At 30.7% G+C, this 24,393-nt stretch overlaps 1 protein-coding gene across 5 annotated transcripts in view; it reads left to right on the plus strand.

The window, feature by feature from the left end:
• Nucleotides 1–24,393, plus strand: part of LOC126856659 (glutamate receptor ionotropic, kainate 2) — a 136,133-nt gene that overhangs the window by 50,948 nt on the left and 60,792 nt on the right. For all 5 annotated transcript variants that reach the window (XR_007688382.1, XR_007688383.1, XM_050605407.1 and 2 more), the window contains exon 4: nt 19,746–19,903. Coding sequence is in view for 3 of the 5 variants with exons in the window: in XM_050605407.1 (XP_050461364.1) it covers nt 19,746–19,903 (158 nt within the window). In the remaining 2 variants the exon portion in view is untranslated. The remainder of the gene's footprint in view (nt 1–19,745; nt 19,904–24,393) is intronic.

Here is a 24,393-nt window from a genome sequence, read left to right on the forward strand (position 1 = left end):
TTTAATCAAGCAAAAATAGAAATATTATTTTATATATTTTTTTATTGACATTGTATGAATTCTTTTGGTTTTAAAATCCAGAAAAAAAGATATCAATTATTATTTTATTGGAAATATTATTTCTCTTTCCTTTCTCTCTCTCTCTCTCTCTCTCTCTCTCTCTCTCTCTCTTTCTTTTATTTCATGTTTTAAATACAAACGTTCTGATCTGTAAAAATTAATATTGATAAAGGAACAATGCTTCGATATACAAATAAAAAACGACATATTCGTGATTGCTCTATCACGTTTGAAATGTTTCTAATCGTGACGCTTTAATTAACGTATTCAAACGTGAAGACGAATCTATCCAATCTCGCTTTGAACTTTAGAACAGCTCGTATTGTCCGTGTTGAAATCGAATTGTCAGGTATTTCGATTCGCATTCCTGCACGGACGTGAACTGCTTCTTCTGTTCTGTGTTCTGTGAATCTCGCGAAATAAAATAACTCTTTGTAAGCCATCAAAGAAATGCCCTACAAACTTGTCGAATTTTCTCTCTCTCTCTCTCTCTCTTTCTCTTAATATCTTTTTTAATAATAAAACTTTAAAAAGAGAAAGAAAGAAAGATAAATATTTCTTACTTATATAATTTTTATAAATAAATAAAATTATCTATATTATATATATGCATGTATCAGCACTTTTAATTTGAATCATTAATGTCTTACACTTATATGAATATATGTTATAAAATCATATACATATGTAAAGCATTACTGATCATTATAATTATTGTGGATATCTTTTGATTATCATGGAATGCATTTATTGCATTCAGCGATTGCTCGTTCCTCAGCCTGAATTTTTCAATTATTAAAATATCATTAATGATGATATCTATGTCTATAATAATTACAAAGGCATTCCCTATATAATGCATACTAAGCATGTTTTAATCAGAGAGAATTTTCTATAATTAAAATTATTCTGTTTATATATTAAAAACGAATCAAATATTTCTCTCTTTCAAACTTCCAATTATAAAATAATATTGGCCATTTTGGTTGCAAGGTAACCGACATTATGATGATGTAGCAGGCGATATGTTGGTGTTAATGAACCACGAGGGGCACAATTGCCGTTACCGCGGCAATGATTTAACGATCTTGTTCGTAGTTGATAATGGACCGACTTCTGTGCTTCGATGGGCGTCAGACCAACAGTCGCGATATATATGGATCGCGGTTGAATCAACCTATGTTGCTATGTTGGAATTTAATTTGTACCATTTCCTAATCGAACCTTTGCTCATTACGTTTTATCGTGTCATTTTATGTAATTTACAATGCTGATCAGCAAACCCAATTTTGAACATTGAAAAATTTTAAGGAAATATTTAATATTTTCATATTTTTATAACTGCATTTCATTTCACTTATCATATGTTTAAAAAAATTTTACAATTTAATAATAGAATTTTTTAGAATACAATATATATGTATATCTCAAATGATAAATAAACTTGTAAATTTTATCCTTAATCAGAAAAATTGTCTAATAAAGATGGAATTTAATATTATTTTTTTTATAAGAAAAATTCAAGATTATTAAATATCTCACAATAATTAAATTTTTTTCAAAAATCAGATTTATTGTATATAATTTGTAATAAATTGAAACGTAACAATAATTATATAAATTATTTTTTGAATCATTCTTTTATATATTCATACTTTTTTCAACATTTTTCCTCTTTTTCTCAAATATTTTAGACGGAATATGCGACAATATCACACTTCATTATATTCAGAAACGGCCGCAATTTCATTTGCTTCAAATTGTACTTGATCGCCACCGCCTAAACAGATCATTGACGGTAAGTACCTACTTGATTCTGCTGTGGCATTCACGAATGGCTGTACTCTTTTTTCGCAACAACATATGTTGTTATTGCTTTCTTCTCACTTTCCCGTTGGCTCTTAGGCATTATGAAGGAGCAACTATATCAGGTTTATTTTTTCGGAAATGGTTAGTAATCAACGCCATTCAGTGAAACCACGCACTCCGAAAACACGTACAGCCAGCGCGATTGAAAGCCGATTGCATCCTTCTCCCCTTCTGCAGCATCTCAACGATTAGCTATTTACGTCCTTTTCCTCCTTCGCAAGATTTCTTCGTGCTCGTTTGGCCGATCGCATCTTCTGCTTCCACCATCTTTTCTCTTCCACCACGGTAGAGACTGTGTGTCAGAAGTAAATGGATTGCACTCCCGCGTATTCGTTTCTGACGTTGATGAGCGTTTTGTTCGTCGGGGTTGATCGGGATAACGATCAAATTTGCGAGCTCCGACTAATCAGTTCAATCGTGTAGACGAGTTGCCCTTAACTTTTCTCAAATCTCGAATTATCTGCCTCCGTTCATCTTTTCATTCGTGATACCGTAAAGAGTAAATTACTTTTAAAAAAAAATTTTTTTTTTTTTATACACATTGTCTCCTGATAATCTTTTTAAGTTATTAACAGCGCATAATATTTTTGCGTTATTTTATTAAATTTGACTTATTTTATTATTAACATTTTTTTATCTATTTACGGTTGAATACTATATTTTAATTAAATTCGTAATATTTTCTCTAAAATTAGAATTACGAAACTTAAACATGGAAAAAATTATCCATATTACTTATGCAGATTGTCTACATAGTAATGAGATGACAAGGACAAGGATGATAAGATCAATCTTCAGCGAAACTCATTCGCTGTATATTGCGGGCATTATTTCTAGAGAGAAAGAGAGAGCTCGTGCGGAACGATGCGCTTTATGAGGGGGCGACCAAAAAGGACGATCGTCAAGAAATGTAGACGCAATATCGTACAAGCGAAGCATGGACGTAGAATATGGTACCGTCGAATAAAGCGGTCGTATTATGTCGAAGGTAAATAATTTCGTGATGTCTAGCACGTCAGACATAATCTCCTTTCGCGTTCGAGAAGAGAACGAACGTAAGAAAGTGTGATGGAGAGGGTGAGAAAGAAAGGGCAATACAACAGCGAATGCGCCTTGGGGGATTATTCGTGTTCGCGGCAGCCTAAGCCGCTTGGTGCCCCGAGTTTCTTCGCTCGTAATCGACGTCTCACCTTCTCGCGGTTTTCAGCTATTTTAATGTGCTGACAGTGACAGTGTCAGAGTACGCCGATGAACCCAAGCTGGAGACGGTGCATTCCAAGACTCCGCGGACCCGAGAATGCATTATTTACGAATGCATTAAGCGGAATTCTATTAGAAGCGGAATTAAGAGCGTCGCTTTTCCTTCGATTTTCTCTCACATCTCTCTCTCTCTCTCTCTCTCTCTCTCTCTTTTTATCATTCTCTTTCTTCTAATGCATTTCGAAAACTTCACTGTCGAGTCGAGACGCCGCTCGGAGAAATGAATCGCGGAGAATGTAAAATGCATTCATCGCGAATGACATTTGAGAGAATCGAATAAAAGGACGCTTTTCGAATAGCACTGTCTTGAATTAGAAGAAATTTGTACTCTATGTAACTTTATACGATTTTTCCATCTGTATTATTTATTCGGTTTTTTTTTTATATGATTATCGTATAATTAGTATTTTCATTTTATTAATAATTTCTTTGTTACGTATTGAATTTTCTCAAACAATCAAAAATTTATTTTGCTCTAAACTTTGTAATTTCCTATATACATGAGACTATATTGTTAGAAATTATATAAAGTATTATTAATTAATTAACTGATGATACACTGTTGATCGGCACTGCTGTCATAAGCGTTTTCTCTATATTAATACAACGAAAAATTATTACAGCAGAAATAGTTTTATGTGTTGTTACTAAGCTGTACACGCTGTGAAAATCGAACCAACGAAATTTCAATCGAGCAAAAGGGCCGACATAGTGATTGCATTACATTTTGTGTGCGCACATTGTAAGTGAAATTTAATAGAAATTCGTTTGAAGTATTATCGAATGTAATTAACTAATACCGGCAACACGCAAATTCGTGTTCTTATCAAGACAATTTTATTTCTATTGCCGTCTCTTTCTCCCTTTCTCTCTCTCTCTCTCTCTCTCTCTCTCTCTCTCTCTCTCTCTCTCTTCATCGCTGCATTATGAACATCAGCTTGAAATTTCCCAACATAATATAACGCATTCAAATTAGCATCGGCATCGACTGCAATTTATTTTTTTACATACAAATCCAATGCAATGCGGCATGGTAATAATACGGTGCATGATTTTACAAATTGCAAATCAAAGTCATGAGCGTGTCAACTATGATGCGACTTTAACACATTTAATATTATACAAAGTTTTTATTTTAAAACCGGATTAAAGATAAGCAGCTAATACGATAAATATATTTTTATCTAATCTTATTTAATTTCTATTGACGATTTCCATATACTTATGTAACATTATATACAGGTGAAAAAAAATACTATCGAAAAACATATATAACTAACAATAAGTAGAAAATTTTACTTTTTGTCGGAAGTAAAAAAATTTTGTCTTTTGAGGCAATCGCCACATCGAATTTAAATGCAATTACAAAATGGTAATCGACAACCACTCTAATCTTACTAATTTATTACTTCCAGAAATGTTGATAAAATTCGGACTCTCGATATATCGCGATAAGAATAGAGATACATGCAATAGACGTAATGTAAGCAAAACTTCGCTTTTCGCTGGAACTTGAATTTAATTACGCTGACTGTTCTTTTCATTTTATTCATGACAATTATCTTTTTCTATTTAATTTATTACTTAAAGCGTGATGAATTGTTATATCTCAGCTCAGTAAAAAAACAGTACATTAAGATAACAATATTTTATAAATCAAATGTTAAATTACATGTTAATTATATGCAAAAAATCTATTTTTGTTATGTTTATATAATAGAATATTTAATAACCATTTTATAATTATATGCTAAATTAATGTTATTTACAGAAAATAAATACGCTACACAGTCTTTTATTGTTCAATAGCTTTAATTTAATTTAAAACGAGAAATTATATAATTAGGGCTGTAATAATGACATTTAATAAAAATATTATGAAGCAATTAGGATGAATTGAACAACATTTCAATATTATAATATATTAGTGAAATAAATATTAATAAATATAAAATATGAGATAATAATAAAAAAATATGAAATAAATATAAAATGATACTAAAATAAAAAATAAAACACTATGTTATTCTAGAAAATAGAAACATTCTGAATACGAAGAATTAAAGTTTGATCATCATAATACAGAGGAAATGATGATTTAGCATCAATTATTAATTGTATGATTCATCACACACATCGCAATATATATTCAGGAGAAACAACGCTTTCGAAATTTTCCTTTCCAATACTCATCGTTGGCAGTATTGCAAATATGAATATTTTGCACAACAGCATGGTGCAATTTGAGAGGCGTAAATTGATCACGCATTTATCGTCTGAAGCATTCAAAAGTCATCGATGAGCGGTTTAGAGCGTAATAACGCAAAACCGAAATTGAAAGCAGTTTCTCACGCTCGGGATTAATGCCAATTATTGTAATATATTCTATATGTAAATTTCGCAATCAACACACATTTATAATATATTATGGTAACCGATTGTATTGAAATTTGATTGATGGTCATAACAGCATGATTTAATACATAAACTGTTCGTTCATTATTCATAAATTCGATTAAATATCATGACATCACAATACAATATGCAGAATATATTCCAGCTTTGACATGCCTTTCTGAATCTTTAGACTCTACGTCAATTTTACTTATTGATTTTAATATATTGAATGTTACAATATCTTTCTTCACAATTTGGATGTAAATATTTTTTTCTAAGATTAATTATTTAATTAAAATTTTGTTAGCTCATATTTGATTTTAATAATAAAATTATATATTATTTATTCGTAGCTTGGAAACTTTATTCATGAAAATATCTAGATTTTTACTCTTCGCTTATTACTCAATGATTATAAATAACGATTTTTGTCAAAGAAAAATTAAATGCGGTTTTGCCAATTCGTAGATAAAAAGGATTTCGTGAAATCAGATTTTTTTCTCAATGGAAGAATAACAATTTATTCACATAGTGAAAAATCATTTTTTTGTAAAATCATATAACACATTTTGCCTGAATATAATTTCGTGTTGAAATATTTCTTGGGATTTATTCGGGAGCGAGTAGAACTCTCGTAAGGAAAGCATCTTGAGAAAAGAGAACGAGGCAAAAGGAAGACACTTGCCGCTCTGTCTAGCCGGTTAGAAAAAATCATACGAGCTCAGAGCACAGACGTACATTCCCCTTTTTGGGATCTTGTTACAAGGAGTACGTCAGCAAGCGGTTCGTTAGCCGCGCTACCGAGTAACTGCTATTTTACGTAAATCTTACGCGCGTAAGAACTCAATGAGAGAGCAAGGCTCTTTTGCACGCAAAAACTCAATGCGAAAGCGTAGCACGTTTAAAAAACTTTTGATTGAACGTGCGTATAAAAAAAGCCGTGTTTAAGCCAAACGAATAAATCTACGAAATTAAAATTCAAAATGTGAATTCATATATAATAAAAATTATAACATATAAAAATATTTAAAAAAATTTTTTTATATTTGCAGGTTCTCACACACATATTTTTACTATTTGATATAAAAAATCACAAATACATGTTGTAAAAACTGAAGCATATTTCTATACAAGAATCGTTTTAAGGTACGTAACATTTGGTCGTTAAAAGATGTGATTGACTTTATAAGAAATGTTTAATAAAAACTGAAATTTTTTTAATACGATATTTCATGAACTTTAATATACAAAAGGTTTGCCATGAGAATCGCGAATAAATCGCGTTTAATCCGACGCGCCTCGTTGACACTTTTCGATTCTCAGTATAAAAAATCTAAAAAATGCAACACTGAGAGAAGCTGTTCCGTGTTCTCAACATTGCTCTCAGAAAAGAATGCATCCGCGAATTCGCTGCCGACGCGCATCACGCGTCATCGTTCATTATAGTAAGCAGTACATAACGTCGACTATGGATAGGTATGTATCCACGCGCGGCGAGATAAAAGCGTATGTATCCACGCCTTATATGCACCCGAGCGCATGCAGGATGCGCCGGATATACCGTCGTTCCTTTTAACGAGATGAATTTTTTAATGAATTTTAAATTGATGCAAATGCAGCACAAGGCCGTATCGAATCGGTCAAATCTCTTTTTAATTCTTGATTTTAAATAGATCGATAATTTAATTCAGCTAAAAGCTATTTCTAATTAATAGCAGATTGGCATATTTTCCATTTACATCCACAAAATTTATTTTGCCTAAATTCTTATTACTAAATTTTTATTTATTTTACCTTTAATCTTAAAATTAAAATATGTAATAGTTAGTGCTGCTGAAACATATCCTATTACAATTTTGTTAAAGTCCATCATAAAATGTAGATATATAAGCTGTCTTATATACAGTATTTTATGGGTAATCTTGTAATTTGTAAATTTGGATTTTTTCAAAACAAATGTGTTCGATAAAAGTTCAATAAATATTTTTGTTCTAATGTTCTTTCTTTTAATTATTGAAAAATTTTTATGATTGATAGAAATTTTATTAAATTGAAACACATTTGATATTCATTAAATAATAACTTAAATCAAAAATTGAAATTCGCAAAAATTTTTAGCTATTGTCTGCTCTGATACTTTTATTCACAAAGAAAATTTCTTTCAAATAATAGACAAAAGATGCAGAAGAACTTGCAAGAGAGGAGAAATGGATCAACCTGTGTTATAGTCACCGTCGTGTGAAACGTAACGTACTCGACCGCAAACGTACTCGAAATGGGAACGTAACGGGCGTGATAAATCTCGCGTCACGCGCGAACTCCGATACTATGATAAGAGCCACCACCGTGGTGAGGCGTACGGCGACTTAAATATTTCACCGCTGAAATATTTCCGGCCAATTTGCATCGGGGTCGTTGAGGTCCGCGCACTCCTACACGTCCACATCATGTTCTGTGAATACGTAATTTCGACTGCGCTACCCCTTTCTTTCGAAGCGTCTCTTGATCGCTTGCTAAAATTCTTGTGACAGTATATTTTAATATCAAAATCTTTGGAATGAAAAATAACAGTCCAATTGGAGCTTTGATAAGTTGACACAACTGATTGTGCGATAAGTAGGAGGTCTTAGTCTAATGTCATGAGAGCGAGAGAAGTATTTTCGTGAAAGATATCATTTTTCCTTATCTCAATTTCGTAAATAGATTTACAACCGTGCTTACAGATACAAATTGTCTCTGTTAAATTATGTCAAATCTGGTAATCTAAATTAATGTTAAATTTATATATGAAATTTATATATCTATATATAGGAAAAATAGTAAATTACTTTAAATATTTATTATTAAATCACACTAAATGAATGAATATTAAAGTAATGATAATCAAATTGTTATTGTGTATACAATATAATGTGTATATTTATGCGTGTTAATGAATTAATTTAATGTAATTTATACTGTGGCTTTTTATATTTATTAATATATAAATATATATTAACCTATTTTATCACCATAATGGGCCTCACACCTTTCAACCTCTTAAAATATAAATTAACACACTAATAAGTATTTTTAACAATAAAAGATGTTTTTGGTTTATTAATATATATATATATATATATATATATATATATATATATATATATATATTAATATATATATTTAATTATTAGATGTTTTTGTTATTAAATTTTTAGCTATCTTATATTTTATTAATTCTGCGTAAAAATAAGTTTTATTTTTAAGATGAAAAAAGCGGTAATCTTATCTGCGAATAAAGAAATGTTATCATCATTTAATTAGTGTGAAATAAATTAATTTGTATTTAATTATGCGATAATAATGTAATAAAAGAGAGAGAGAGAGAGAGAGAGAGAGAGAGAGAGAGAGAGAAAGAGACAGAGAGATCGAAATAATATTATAATTTTCTACGAATGATCTACAGATGTGCATAAATCGAAAAAAAGCAAACACAATTTCTAAATAGATTACAATGAAAGATTATTAATTATTAACATATCATTATATTATCATTAATTATAATATATAATTATTAATATATTTAATATTTGTCTTATCTTTTGATAAAATGTTTTATACATATTTATAAATTATTATATATAACAATAAAACATGTAATTAGTACATAATAATTTTTTATACATTTTATAATAATACAAACACTTAAACTTTAAACGAATGCACATACTCAATAAACAGCGTGGAAATATATCTTTGGAAAATCTAACTATTTCCGAGAACGAGAAAACCAGATTCGATCTCACAGTCGTTGATTATCGGAAGCTGGCAAAATTATCGCTAGCTCGCTACAAGCCTCGCCACGCAAGCCACGCCACTGAAACACTCAGATATTTTACAAGCATTGCAAGCTGCAATTTACGTGCACTACACTGAGCGTAATTTAAACATCGATCCAGTCGTGATATATTACATGCGCAAAACACACGGCGGAGGTGAACGAGAGTCTGGCGGTGGCGCGCTATTTGTACGGTACCGGTTGGTCGTTCGGCACGTGCGAATATGCGACAGACACGCCGGGCATAGTTGTCGTGATCAGATTCGCAAACTCGCGTGATTATGGGAGATGCACGGGTGTACAGCAATGATCAATACTCTGAACATCGACCGATTTATTCCCCTTCCGGAATACATTGGACGAAAAACGAAGAAGGCTACTGAAATTGGACTGTCGTATAAATTACGTCTTGTTGAATCAACGATAATTTTACACTACAGGTGAAAAACATTTCGAGCGCATTGTTTTGCCCTCCCAATACATTGCAAAAATGTATGGTGTCAATATTTGTAAAATTTTAGAAATTATTTCCTATAAAATTATTATGCTATTTCCAGCAGTCATAAGTACATTTTCAATTTTCATAAATCGTTCTATTTAAACAGATAAGCTATTTCTTTAAAATTTACTGAAATAGCTACACATTTTATTTATTGCTGTTCTTTAATAAAATATCAATTTAATTTTAATAGAAAATTTTTATTAAATTTTAATTAATTTTAATAAAATTGTAAATTAGGTAAAAGACAAGGAAGGCAATGATCGACCACATATAATTGCACAAGCGCAAACTTGCTTGTAACGGTTAGAAACAGCGATGTGGACAAGATATTAACATTTCAGGAAGCCAACCACAAGCTACATTTATCGTTCTACATCGCATTACAGCACCGAGTTTGAACAAATGTTATTTTGATACATCGTTGACTTAGTTTAATTGTGTTTGAATATTACGTCATTTTTGCAAACTTTAAAAGAGAAATATTCTTGTTGATATTTACAAAATTAAAATTAGTATAATAATTCTGGCATCACACACATCGTCTAAGCCATTTTTTTATTTTATCAAAACTGTCAATAGAATACAATTCATCGAAATATTTATTTCTTCTCATGTTCAGCAAAATTATTATAAAGTACTCTGCTGAACCGTTAAGCGATCAAGAATGTATTTACCAAATTCAGCAAATCCCTTTTTTGACAAAAATCCACAGTATATAATCACTGTATTATTAATGAGTGCGACCTGGCTATTCGCCAGCAGTCGCTGTCTACATTTTCTATGACAATTCGAGCCTGTTAGCATCGCAAATGGACAAGTAACTGGGTCGATAACTGCACCGTCGTCTGTTTTAGCATGTAAAAAAAATGGCCAAAAACGACACATACAATGATATCATTGAAATCTGTTATATATTTTTCTATTTTCTTTTTTTATAGACTTTTATCGCATAAAATAACGAGCAAAACGGTAAGCGATCCGACGCGTTATGAAGTTATCTAGCAAAATCGCAACTTTGCATTCGACTAGCACGTGTGATAAATTCCATGGATGAGTTGATTTTGGAGAAGCGCAGTAAGATAAGTTTTGAATATCTTGCTCTCTAAAGTAGGTACATCGTAGTAATTTCCATCGTAGTAATTTCCATCCTACTTAAACATGCTCCAAAGTTGGACTTACAGCACTTTCAAAAGTTAATCAGTTCTTATTAATGTTATACATTCAGAACTTTCGATATTAGCAACACTAGTGCAAGATATAAATATGATAAAGGATATAAGCATAAAAAAAAAACACGAAACAGTAAGCATGATCTATGTATAATTCATAAAGTCAAAAAAGCTATAAACTTTTTTTTATTGTTATTTATTCTTTAAATGATATTCTTATATTCTCTTTGCGTGTGTAAAAAGAAATTTTACTACGATCAAAGAAAGAAATAAAAAATATAATATTAAAATAGAAATAAATAATATTGTTAGCCAAATCTTACAAATATAAATTTTCTTTTTTTTTGTTTTTCATTGTTTTGACACATTGAAATGAAAAAGATAAATTTTAAACTTTTGAAATCCGCGTGGTTTTATATTTCTTTAATTTTTAATTAAGTTTTTAAGAAAACTTATTAGAGACGCGACTTGTTATGCTGCATATGACAAGATAATCAGCAGGATCGAGCGCATAGAATTTATCCAGTAAAGCTTGCGAAATGATTTACCTGCGGCCGAGATAGAAATTAAGAGTTAATCTAAGGATCAGGAGCACGTGGCATCATGTATTATAGTCCTAATGGCTAGGATTATCCCAGATGAATATTATGCGACTGGGAGATGCTTGGTTTCTTCGCTAAAAGCGCAGCAAAGGAAGTGAAATCCCGAGACGGTGGGTAATATAAAATTTTGCGAGAAGATCGCACGAAGAAGAACGTAAAAAAAGATAAAAGGATGAAAAAGTGAGAAAGGATGGCGCGCAAAACCACGGCGAAGGTTCCTCGTCGAAAAATATACATTCGTCTTTTCATAGCGTGAATTCGGATTATCGGAAAAAGCGCGGCTGCGAAGTGTGCGTTACCGGCAAAGTGAATTCTTGCGAAAGCATCTCGGCTCGACTTCGATTTGGCCATTGGAGAAACGTCGCGACTGTGTAATAGTTGTTTTCTCAGTTAAAAGCCTGGGCTATAGACGAGCTCTACTACGCGGCAAAATAAGTTGCAGCCTTTTACAAACTACTCTTGCAGAAGGCACTCTCTGTTGCATCGTGATATAATGTGTGGTAGGAAAGAGTATATAACATAGAAAAGGTTCTTTTAAAACACAATTGGAGTTATGCTCTACCTTGTCTTTATTTCATTGTACGTATGTACGTAATAAAATAAATTAGGTAAAATTAAAATATTCAAATTAGGTAAAATATTATATATATATATATATATATATATATATATATATATATATATATATATATTTGAGAGAGAGAGAGAGAGAATGTGTAAAAGATATGTAATTTATTTTTATATACAAAATTTATTAAATTAAAATTTATATTCTTAAAGGTTCTTAAATAATCTTATTTTATCGACTTTCTTTAGTAATGGCAATTATTTTTAAAGAGTCAATACTATATAACTACGATCATAAATTTACATAATACTTTAAGGAAGCTTGCTGGAGCCGATAGTAGGTTTTTGATATGAAAATGGTCTTAGGTATACATTACGATCAGCAACGGTATCTTTTAAAGTACAGGGTGTCTAACAATCAACTTACTCCGACATAATACATCGGATTTAGAAAAAGCAACAAAAATGGGATAACTATGACAGCGCTGATCATGAAGAACTATAGTGTTCTACGATTTTCCATGTTCGCAATAATGATGCCTATGGAATCCGAGTTTGGCTCTGCTCCGATTTATAACTAACGCCGGCGACATTTCATCGGCAACGTATTGTAATTCAAAATTTTAACGGAATTCGGAACACGCGAAACATGTACATCCGGCGCGCAAATTCTTCTTGCCGATGGACCGTTGTATTTCGCGTCAATATGCAATTTGTTACTAGCTGTAGATCCGCAGCGCGGCGCACAGTTTTCACGCTTGTAAATCTACATTTTTTTTATGAACGTATATGCGTCGTCATTTTGCATGAACATGTCTAACAAATGTCGCACAATAGCTGTCACATACAAACTTGTTTACAATGTATTATAGTTAATATAACAAATAAAAAAACGTTAATCTTTTTAGACATAACAATAATATTTGACTTTCTCTGTAAAATTTTATTTCACATTCTAAGCTTTCACTCACGTGCTACAATAACACAGAAATTCGACAATATAATACGTTCTACATGTTCTCTCTTTTTTCTTCTTTTCCCCAATTATATTTTACATTTATTTTCCACTCTTAAAAAAGACATGTTAAATCGATATTCTTACTGTAATTATAATGTGTGTGAAGAATTGAACGCGAATATAGCATTTAATAATAGTGAATTTATTTTCAACTGCGCGATTTTATATGAATTTTGCGTCAATTTTTGCGAATCAAAAATAAGATCTATATCTTGTTTCGTGAATTGCAAAACAGACTAAAATAAACTTTGTAATTCTTTTAATAATCGCGTTATCGTTGCTTTTTACGGAGAATAACTGATTAACGACCAGATGAAGATATTTCTGCCGAGACACTGGTTAATATCTGACAGAAAGGACAATCCTAAAAGTGGAAAGTGACTTCAAGTTGTCTTATTTTTATGTCGGGCCCTGTAGAATCGATCCACATCAAAAAGTTAAGTGATTCATTAAACGTCAAAAGTCCCGCTACAGGAAAGAACGGATCTTCCTGCTCCCGATAGCAGTGATTTTGGCAGTAAATTAACGACTGTTACGGTCACCTTCAATATATGAGGTAAAAATTCGCGTAAAAAAAACATGTTTTTTCATTATCAAAAAATATCCTTTTTTTATTAAAAAACAACTGGATATAATGATTTTTATATATGCGGGTATAATCGAGTATATTTAAGAAAAATAGAATACATGCACTTTGTTATTGCTTGATTAAATATGTGAGTATAAATAAGTTTTAGGTATCAAGTGTGTTCGAGACAAATTAAATCCGATAAGTAAGATTTAAAAAAATCGATTCAAATATTTTACAACGTTAAATGAAAAATTATCAATCAATTAATTTTTTTATAACATTTCAATAATAATAGATCATTAGTTTGAATAATTTCTTTTTTCTTTAATATTATAAATTATTAAATACTAATAACATTTATATTTAAATTTAAAATTATACAATTTTAAAGAAAACAACAATTTTTAATTTACAGAGAATAAGATATTAATACATTTTACAAAATAAAATGTTATATAAAATGTTAAATCTTAAAGCTTTTTACATTAAATCTTAAATCTTAAATGTTAAATCTTAGATATACGTATTATACACACAACAAAATGTAATTTAAATGTATTTTATATATTTAAGAAACATTTTTACATTTGTCAAAATTAAATTAAATTTTTAATTTTTATTTAAAATTTTTTTGTAATTGATTTGTTCATTTCTTCAATGATTTAATAGTCTTTAGTGTTTTTTTAATTCCTAATTTAATTTTTTAAGAATGTTAAGAAATTAAATGACCTATCTATTATTCATCTCTCCAAGGATTTATAGTCTTATAGTATTTTTTTAATTCCTAATTTAATTTCTTTTAAATGTTAAGGAATTAAATGACCTACCTATTTTAAGTTAAGATATAATTCTAATAGTCCTAATAACTTTATTTTCGCTGGCTAAGCCAGCGGAAATCTGGGATTACCAGATTTCCAGGAAATGTGTACTAATTACGTGCCATAATCGCGTGTCCTAATCGCGTGTCCTAATCGCGTGCCTTAATCGTGTATCTTACTTGCGTACCCTACTCGCGTATCTCATGCGAGTAACCTATTAGCATGTCCTAATAGAAAACATCGGACATTGCTTCCGTTGGGCCAGTTGAACCTACCTTTCGTTGATCCTGATCATATTCATCCTGGCTACATCTAACCAGAGATGTAGCATCGATCTCTATCGGAGATGAAAGAAAGAAATTCCTTCCGTTTCCGACTAATTATTATTGCCGATATATGAGTAATTTTACGTTCGTTTGTAGTCGTAAGATATTACGACGTTTGCATTGTCATATTGTAACTTTAATTATTATAATGCCAAATTATTAATCAAAATTAATTGATTGAGAAGTTCTTATGATAATACAATATAATTTATATATATATAATATTTATATATATAAATAAATATATATGTATATTTATATATATATATATATATATATATATATATAATTTATATATATAATATATATTAATATGTAATATTATTAATTTATAATATTAATAAATGTATAATTTATATTATAATAAAATTATTAATAAAAAATTTATATTTTATATAATATGATAAATCGATAATTTGGCCTTACATCAATTAAATTTATCTGATAAGATAATATAGATGAATGGGCTATATCAAATTAGAATAAAATCAGCGCAACATAAGAAAAAATTTTTACTATTTCATATAAGATAAGATTTAATAAGATTACTAGAGCTTTCTTTATCAAATAAATTTAATAAAATTTATCAGTTAAAAAAAATTTTATACCTTTTCCAAATTTTTATTTTAATATTTGTACCTCTAATATTTTGATTCTTATTAAATAGATCTATTAAAAGTTATTTAATTTAATCTTTTCTAGCCCATCCATTTTGAGGTAACGAATCTATTTACAATCAATAATCTACATTCGCATCTACTACATCTATGAATTCGTTACCTCAAAGTAAAATAAAATTCATCACTCACTGGCACTGATGCGCAACAGCGGAGTTGTTGGTCTTGAGGCTACGTTGTCTGTAACATACAAATATAAAATCCAAATTATGGCAGCGTCCAAAATAAAATTAATATTTTATGCAGAATATTTTATATTGAATACATAAGAAGCTCTATATAAAAATGGAACAATTTTAAAAATTATAAAAAGACTTTTTCCACTTTTTTAGAAACTTTTATAGAATTTATGTACAAGTCCTTCTTTTTATTTTTCTCTTCTTTAATTTATTCAAATAAAAAGACCGAATTAATACGCGTATGCAATTTTTAACAACCGGTATACAAATAATAAATACTCACCCTAGGGTTGCTCCGCCGATGCAGGATGCCTCTCCTAGGCCTCCTCCTCCTCTCAAGTAGAATCGTTACGTTGATCTGTAACATACAAATAGAAGATTTAAATTATAGCAATAATCAAAATAATTAATATTTCCAAAAATTTATTATACGCATTGAATTTTATATTCGATGCATATAATAATAAGCAGATTAATAAAATAACTTTATAAATTTTGAAAAACTATTAATAACTGTAATAATTTCATATAATTTCATATAAAAATTTCATATAAAATCTATAATGTAAAAGTAGAAACTTTTACAAGATTATAGCTTTTATATAAATATCTTTTTCTCTAATTTTTTTTATTTAAATTATATAAATAAAAAATCAAATTGCACGAGTAATTGCTTAATTAAAATTGCATGTTTGCAATTAATAGATAATTAATATACAAATAAAAAATTACTTACAACAGGGTTGCTCTACCGATGCCCGATGCCCCATTTTGTTAAAAATATTTTATATTTTTTTTTTCTTATAACAACTTTACTAATAAACACTCAGAATGGGACAAAAATTATTTAAGAAAAGCATTTCTTATTAAATAACTATTCTGAAATATCAAACGCGTTTTATAATTTTTTAGTAATATATATTTTACACGCGTGCGTTACCCCTTAAAAATGTGGTAATTTTATTTCTTTTTGTCGCTTAAAAGATACAAATAAGATTTGAAGATATTATGCGACACGTATACAAAAATACAAATTCTTTTTCAACACATACTATCAACCTAAGAACGTTCCTTTCGCAAAACTTGATATTTATTCTGATTCGTTCTCACACGATAATAAAACGCGCGAAATAAAATATTGCGCGCCCTAACACAATTCAATTTGATCAATAACGATCAATAGATAATACCAATCGATAATTTAAATTATTCGATTATTACATTATCGACGTAGATTCACTCGGCATTGCCGACACTTATCGCGCGCGACCTACGCAAAAATTAAAAATGACGCGCCATCATGGCGGACCGATATTTGGCGCGCAAATATCGTAGACAAGCGCGATCGCTTATATCAATGACATTCACCGCGACGACGAAATCTCTCGATGTTTTTCGGTGCTTCTCGATGCTTTTCGATAATCCGAATGCTGAATGACACGGCTCATCGGACTGACATACATTGCGAAATATCTGCATATTAGAAATCGTTGCCGTTGCTTCGACAGAATGTGGAATGTATCGATCACGCATACCGAGATACGCGATTAATTGCCGTTAATTGCGAGATCATACAAGTCGATTAATGCTGAGATGATTACCTGTCACTAAAATCGACATCCTCGATGTTCGTCCGGATACGAAATTCGTCCGGGACGGATTAAAAAGACGCGAAAAGACGGAGCGATCACAATTCGACTGCACACCAGCGACGCACGGCGTCAAGTAATGGTTTGTTTCGAAATTCAGTCACGTGGCCGCGGCTAATTTCACACGATTTCGCGAAACATAACTCCCGCGAATATATAACTGTACGTATATATGTACATATAATATTTCAAATATTATATTAATTGAATGTTATATACAATCTACATATATTATAATTTCTTTCTATAATGTATGCATGTACACTATGGTCATGTTTTTTCTCCTGCATATTTTCTTCTTCAAAATTGAAAATATTTAAAATGTACTCGCACATCTAGATATTTGTGCACCATGACTGTTAATTAGAAATTTTAAATTATAGATCAATTATTAAATTAACGATTAATATATCACAGAGTTTATTGTTAATTATTCGCATCTGCATTTCGACTATTTTATTACGCGTTCTCAATCCGAATCATATTTAAAAGTCAAACGATAAAGCATCAGACGAAATATAATTGAACTTTAAGTATTTTTTAAGAAATAATTATATAAAGGAAGAGAAAGATCGTAATAGAACAATAATTTATAAATTTTATTCTTATCATTTTGATTCTTGATTAAATGTGTATATATCACGCGCGAAATATGCACTTCGAGAATTATCACTGCAATATAATGTATTATTTAAGGTATTATGTAAAAAATAATTAATATTTATCATATTAAATTATTTTCCGATACTCACAATCGTGTTTAAAAAAGGAATTTGACGGAATATCTCGCGCTCTACTTCCGTACTACTCGAGTATCGCCGTGCGAATGATAACATGTAGGAAAGAAATTCTCACCCCACTACATTCCATTCAAGTATCTCTGAATGAAATAATAACAAAGTCGTGATACGTAAACAATAGCGTGCCAATGTTTACGTCGCCAAGGCCGACTACCATGTCAGGTATTGTTAATTCGCTATCGAAATATTTTACATACTATAAAATATATATGCAAAATATTAAGTTATATAACTATTTTAAATTATAAATCAATTATTTATTAAACGATGAATGTATCACAAAGCTTATTGTTATGTTAATTATTCGGACCTGCAATTCAATTATTTTATTGCATGTTCTGAAAGCAAATATTTAAACCGTTGAAAAGTCAAACAATAAAGCGTCGGACGAAATGTAATTAAACTTGAAGTATTTTTAAAGAAATAATTTATTGCTTATAAAGAGAGAGAAAGATCGCGATAAACCAATAATTTACAATTTTAATTTTGTCACTTTGATATATATATATATATATATATATATATATATATATATATATATAAAATCTATCTATATAAATAAAATATGTAAAATTTTGCATATATATATAATATATACATATATACAAAATCATGAGCCACTCATAAGAGTATGCTACCTCTATTATTTAATTATTATTTGTTATTCTTATTTTTAAAAGTTAATTAATTGTTAATTATAATAATCATAGCAATTATATTTTAATGTCTGTCGCGATCGCGTTTAGCGATCTAGATAGCACACTACGATATAAAAGAAACTTTTAACTTTTTATGCTTAAATCAATGTTGCAAAAGATATCGCGATTTTTATTATTTTTGTCTATTATTATTTATAAAAACTAAATTTTGTAATATTTTATATAATACACACATACACACACGCGTATAATATTCTAATAATGTGCTGTGCAATCCTTATTGAGATATCTACTTTTAAAAAGGCATATTAAATCGATACTGGCAATATTGTTATCTCTTTTTCGCTATGCTGATTGGTTAGCTCGATGATGCACTCAACATTATTTTATATCAATAAAAATTTGTCATAACTGTGCGACACATTTGATAGTTTAAATATTAAATGGGTGTGTAATTTTTATTTAATTTATTTTGAAAAAATAGGAAACTAGAATTAATATGTAAATAATTATATACACATACACACGAAAAAAATAGCGCGCGCGTAGCGCGCGTTTATAGTATTTCAATTATATAAATAAAATATGTTATAAATATTAAATATATTACTCTTTTTAATGAGAAGTGTTATTCATCGTATTTATCGTCTTCGTGTGATGATATATTATCGCATCACGTAGATAATCCGAGAATTAAATTACACGGCGAGATGTAAAAGCGTTAGAGCAGTTGTGGACAGTGTGGTTAACCTGTTAACCCGACTGTAATAATAACATAGCTTGTGATTGATTACCCGTGTTTCAGGCATACGTCGATCTAGTGAAGGCCTGGGGCTGGAAGAGTTTCACCATTATCTATGAGAACAACGAGGGGCTCGTGCGATTGCAGGAACTTCTGAAAGCTCATGGACCTAGCGAATTTCCTATTACGGTCAGACAGCTGAGCGAGGGATCGGAGTATCGGTGAGTTTAGTTCAGTCTGTTCTTATTCTCTTTTCTGACACGCTAGTTTCCTCTCCGACGTGTAATGAGCTCGTGGCATTTAAATCCTCCGCGTGTCGATATTTTAACGTATATTTCTCTCATTCGTTATAAGATGACTTTTACTGCGTTCTACTTTGTATAATTTATATGACGCGTTTAAAAAAAATTAAATTTATCAATTTTTCTATCTTTCTCCCTTTTGTGCATTATTTTAACATTTCTGAGTTTAGAGTTTAGAATTGGGAATCGATAACAATAATATTGCAAATGAAAACGCCGCGCTAAGCCGGCTGTCACACCTTGCTACTAGAATTTGCTTTCTGGGTTACATTGGGATGGTTTAGATTAGAATGCTTTACTTTTTTCAAGTTTGCAAAATAAACCTATTGCGATTATTCTGCTCTATCACAATTTAAATATGCGCAAAATTTAAAGGAATTTAACTCATTTGTAACTACATTCTCAAAAAACAGATTGAGTTATATTATATATATTATATAGCAACAAACTAGTTTTTTCCTTGAAGCAGCAATGTTATATATGTAAGTCAATTGGATTTATACTTTCTCCGACTGAATTAAGGGATATAAAAAAAAGTTTACACAGCGCAAAAGTATGTCAAAAAATTCATTTTAGAATTTTTCTTCTCTTTATCTTCAACGAAATCACAGCATGAGCGTTAGCACAAAGCTAGCTATCTTTTGCTTGAATTAATTATTTGAGATTTAGTTTCTGATACGTGCTAGATATCAATTCGATCGTTTTCATCCGCTTACAAACAGCGGATAGATCTCTCCGTGTTTGATATTTCGAAATGATCTGATGAAACCGGCTTTCCATAATTGATATTATCATGGTATTAAGTCAAACATCGGTCATACGTGGCGCACCGCACGACTGCACACCGAAAACGGCCCATTAAGATTGAAACGTCGTTGTCGGCGTGTAACGCTTATTGGGACAATGATCTTCTTAGGTAGAATCGCAAAGTGGACGTGGCAGTATCGATCGTCCGGCCGCTTCGTCGGTGAGAAACTGTGTCAACTGTGAGGCAACCAATGGGCAAATCTTCCCCGTTCCATTTTGCCCGATAACCCATTTTCTTCTCTTATCCTTTCGGCGATGATGATGCCGGAACTGTCCCAAGAAGCATCTCGCCATCACGATTAAGTCTGTAATTAAAATTAAAATTCTATTAATATATATAATATATATAATATATATAATATAATATAATAAAATCGAAATAAAATAACAAATAAATTTTATTTTATTTTTCTATTCAGGCAAAAATCTATAGATTTACGAAATTAAGAAAGATCATTCTAAAACATTTAATATTTTTTTTAGAAATAAATTTTTAGAGTTCTAAATAATTATAGAATTTGTAGATAAAAAAAAAGCGCACGAAATTTGGGATAGTTTCTATTAGTATATTTTAAAGATGCTGTAATATATAAAAGCCGGATAATCATTTATAAACATATTTTTTTTTAAAGCCAATATATAAAACGTTCGTTTAAAGCCTTGTTTCCATTTACAATTTTGACTTTTGAAGATGTTGCAGAAATATATATATATATATATATATATATATATATATATATATACTTTTGTCTCCTATCATGCCATATTATACGTTTTGCGGAAAAAATTTCTCGTAAGTTGCATTATTCATAGAGACCATCCATGACTGTGACTTATTGCTGCCGCCCTACGGCTAGAGAAGGGTAAAACGATAGGGATTTGAATAAATTCGGTTAGATTTGCCTCTGGACGTGCGACGTATCCTGTCTTAAAATTCATCGCTTGCGCTCTCCTTGTTCTAGCAAAGCGACCAATTTACAAAACTTCCGCGCGGCTCGTATGCGATACAATGAATCGAGCAAATGCGCAATCTTTTTCTCTCGGTGAGGTAAGACTGTTTCGGAGAGATAAAAAGATTTCTGAATAAAACACACTAATATCTTTTAAATTCCGCTTTTTGTTTCTTTTATTTATTTATTTTTTTTTTTTTTTTATTAGTTTTCACGCAATCCCGTGGACCGATCCAAAAAATTAATATTACATTCTAACGCATAATTTTATATGCTTTTAATCAGTTTTAAATTATCGTGCAGTTTCCTATATAATAAATATCAAGAGAATAACGCAGATGACTTGTTTTAATAATTTACATGTTACTTGAATCGCAATATCGTTGGCGCTCTTGGCGGGTTCGCGATCGTGTCTCTTCTCAAGATGTTGAAAGATTAACTTCGATGCACTGACTTCGTATAGTTATTCCCCGACGTGAACGAAGGAAATGAACGACGCTCGTGGAGGATAGTGCAGCCGCGAAGCGGAAATGAAGTCGTATCTTATCTCGGTCCCACACCCTCCAACACAACTCACCGAGATTCCCAAAGTGAATAATTCTCCGGCCATTCATTTTGGCGTTCCGCTTTAGCGCTCGCGGTATGGACAAAGGGAGGACGAATGAAACCCGCATGGAAACAGAGACCGGCGACGGTGAAGTAAAATCGTCCTATTTTTCCAAGATGAGCAGAAGAAAAAAAAGAAACAATGCGTGTCCGAAAAACTTCTCTCAAAACTTTTTTCACTCCGCAAAGGATCTATAGCGGAAAGGGAGTTTGACGAGAAGATAGCGACGTAGAAGGATCATAAAATAGAGTTTGAACTATATTCTTAATAAGCTCAAGTATGAATAGTCACAGTGAGAGACTGATACACATGAATACTGAATTGTTCTCAAAGCAGTGTGATAAGAACGATTGTATTCATACGCGTAATAGTTCTCGTTAAACTTGCATAAGCGGGAGAGATTATCTTTAAAGCTATGACTTTCGAAGCGGACGGACACTTGAAAGTCCTTAGCTTACGCGCAGGAGATTCTGCGAGAGAAACAGATCGACAGACTCGCGCTTTATCATGAAGAACACTTGGACGGGTGAGAGAAAGGAGAAACTGACATAGATAATCGCGAAGAAGAGAGATACGCGAATTTTATTGGCGATATATACAGTTTCGCGGTTAAACCGCTTACCCAGTGCAAACATTTGCACTTGACCACGCAGAATACAGGCTGACAGTGATATAAAACTTTATCTCCGCTGAAAGCGCGAGATGACCGCTCAAAAATCGCTTTCAACACACATCCGGCATAATACACTATTGGGCTGTGATTTTCGCGAATGGTACTTCTCCACGCAACAAGTACATCGTCGAGAACATGGAATGGGCCAAAAATCATTTTGACAAGTCCACTTGGGACGTAATTGTCAAGCTAAATAGAAAATAAAGCAATCGAATAAAATATCTATTTTTTGCTTTTTCATAGAGGAAGCTTTGTTTTGCGAAGAAGTTTTTATTTCGAATTTTGATGCCAATGTGTTTAGAACGTTTTGAAAACAACAGAAAAACATTTTTATAAAATGTCCATACGTGTGTATGTATGTGTACAAAAAGAAAGAGTGATTGGTCTAACTTCCGTAAATTTTGACATAAATTGTGCTAAATTTTTTTATATAAATAAAGTATCATTAAAGATTGGTTAGTATTGAATTTGATTAGGATCGGTGAAGGAGTTAATTTTTTATAAAGTTTTGAATTTTTCAAAAAGAGAATGTTGTTGCTTTAATTTCCGTTAATTTTGAGATATCGAGTTGAATATTTTTACATGAATAGAATATCATTAAAGGATGGTTGATATTAAATTTGATGAGAATTGGTGAGAGTTTTTTGTTATAAAATTTTGAATTTTTCTAAAAAAAATTGTAATTGCTCTAAATGTAGTTATTTTTACAAATTTTAAGATAAAGATGGGCTAAATATTTTTACATAAAACATTTCTATTGATTATAAAGGGAAAGAATAAGATTATGAGGAAGCAATATGCAAATTTTTCATTTGCACATTTTTTTACTTGTTTACATTCTTTTCCGACATCATAAGCGAAGTGTTTATCACAATTTAGAAGAATTATAATGAAAGAATTACAATTTAGAAGAAATATAATGTACAAATTTAAATATTAACGTTGCAAAATATAAATTGCAAAAAAGTTTTCGCTTTATTACTATCTTATTACCAGTATACACATTTTATAAAGCTTCCTTTATATTCTGTACATCAGCATCCAATTTTGTACATTTTATAACAAATTTAAAAGTATCTCCGTAACTTACGAGTAGTGAAGAAATTAAAGTTACAAAATACACCATAGACGACTGATTTCCAATACTATTTACGTTACGGATCATTTAAGAATTAATGTGCCATGTGCATGCCGTGTTTCTATAAACGAACCAACATCGCGTTTACGCTCAGTGGCGCTTAATCTTCCGCAGATTCGGGAGAGTACGTCGAGCGGTAACTCAAACGATCTATCTATATCGAAGTACTGAAGTCGATTCTAAGGTTCCGTACTGAGTAAATTGCGAAAGGCTGCCGCCTGCCGCTAAGTCACT

Source organism: Cataglyphis hispanica, chromosome 2 (assembly GCF_021464435.1).
Source record: "Cataglyphis hispanica isolate Lineage 1 chromosome 2, ULB_Chis1_1.0, whole genome shotgun sequence".
Classification (NCBI taxonomy): domain Eukaryota; kingdom Metazoa; phylum Arthropoda; class Insecta; order Hymenoptera; family Formicidae; genus Cataglyphis; species Cataglyphis hispanica.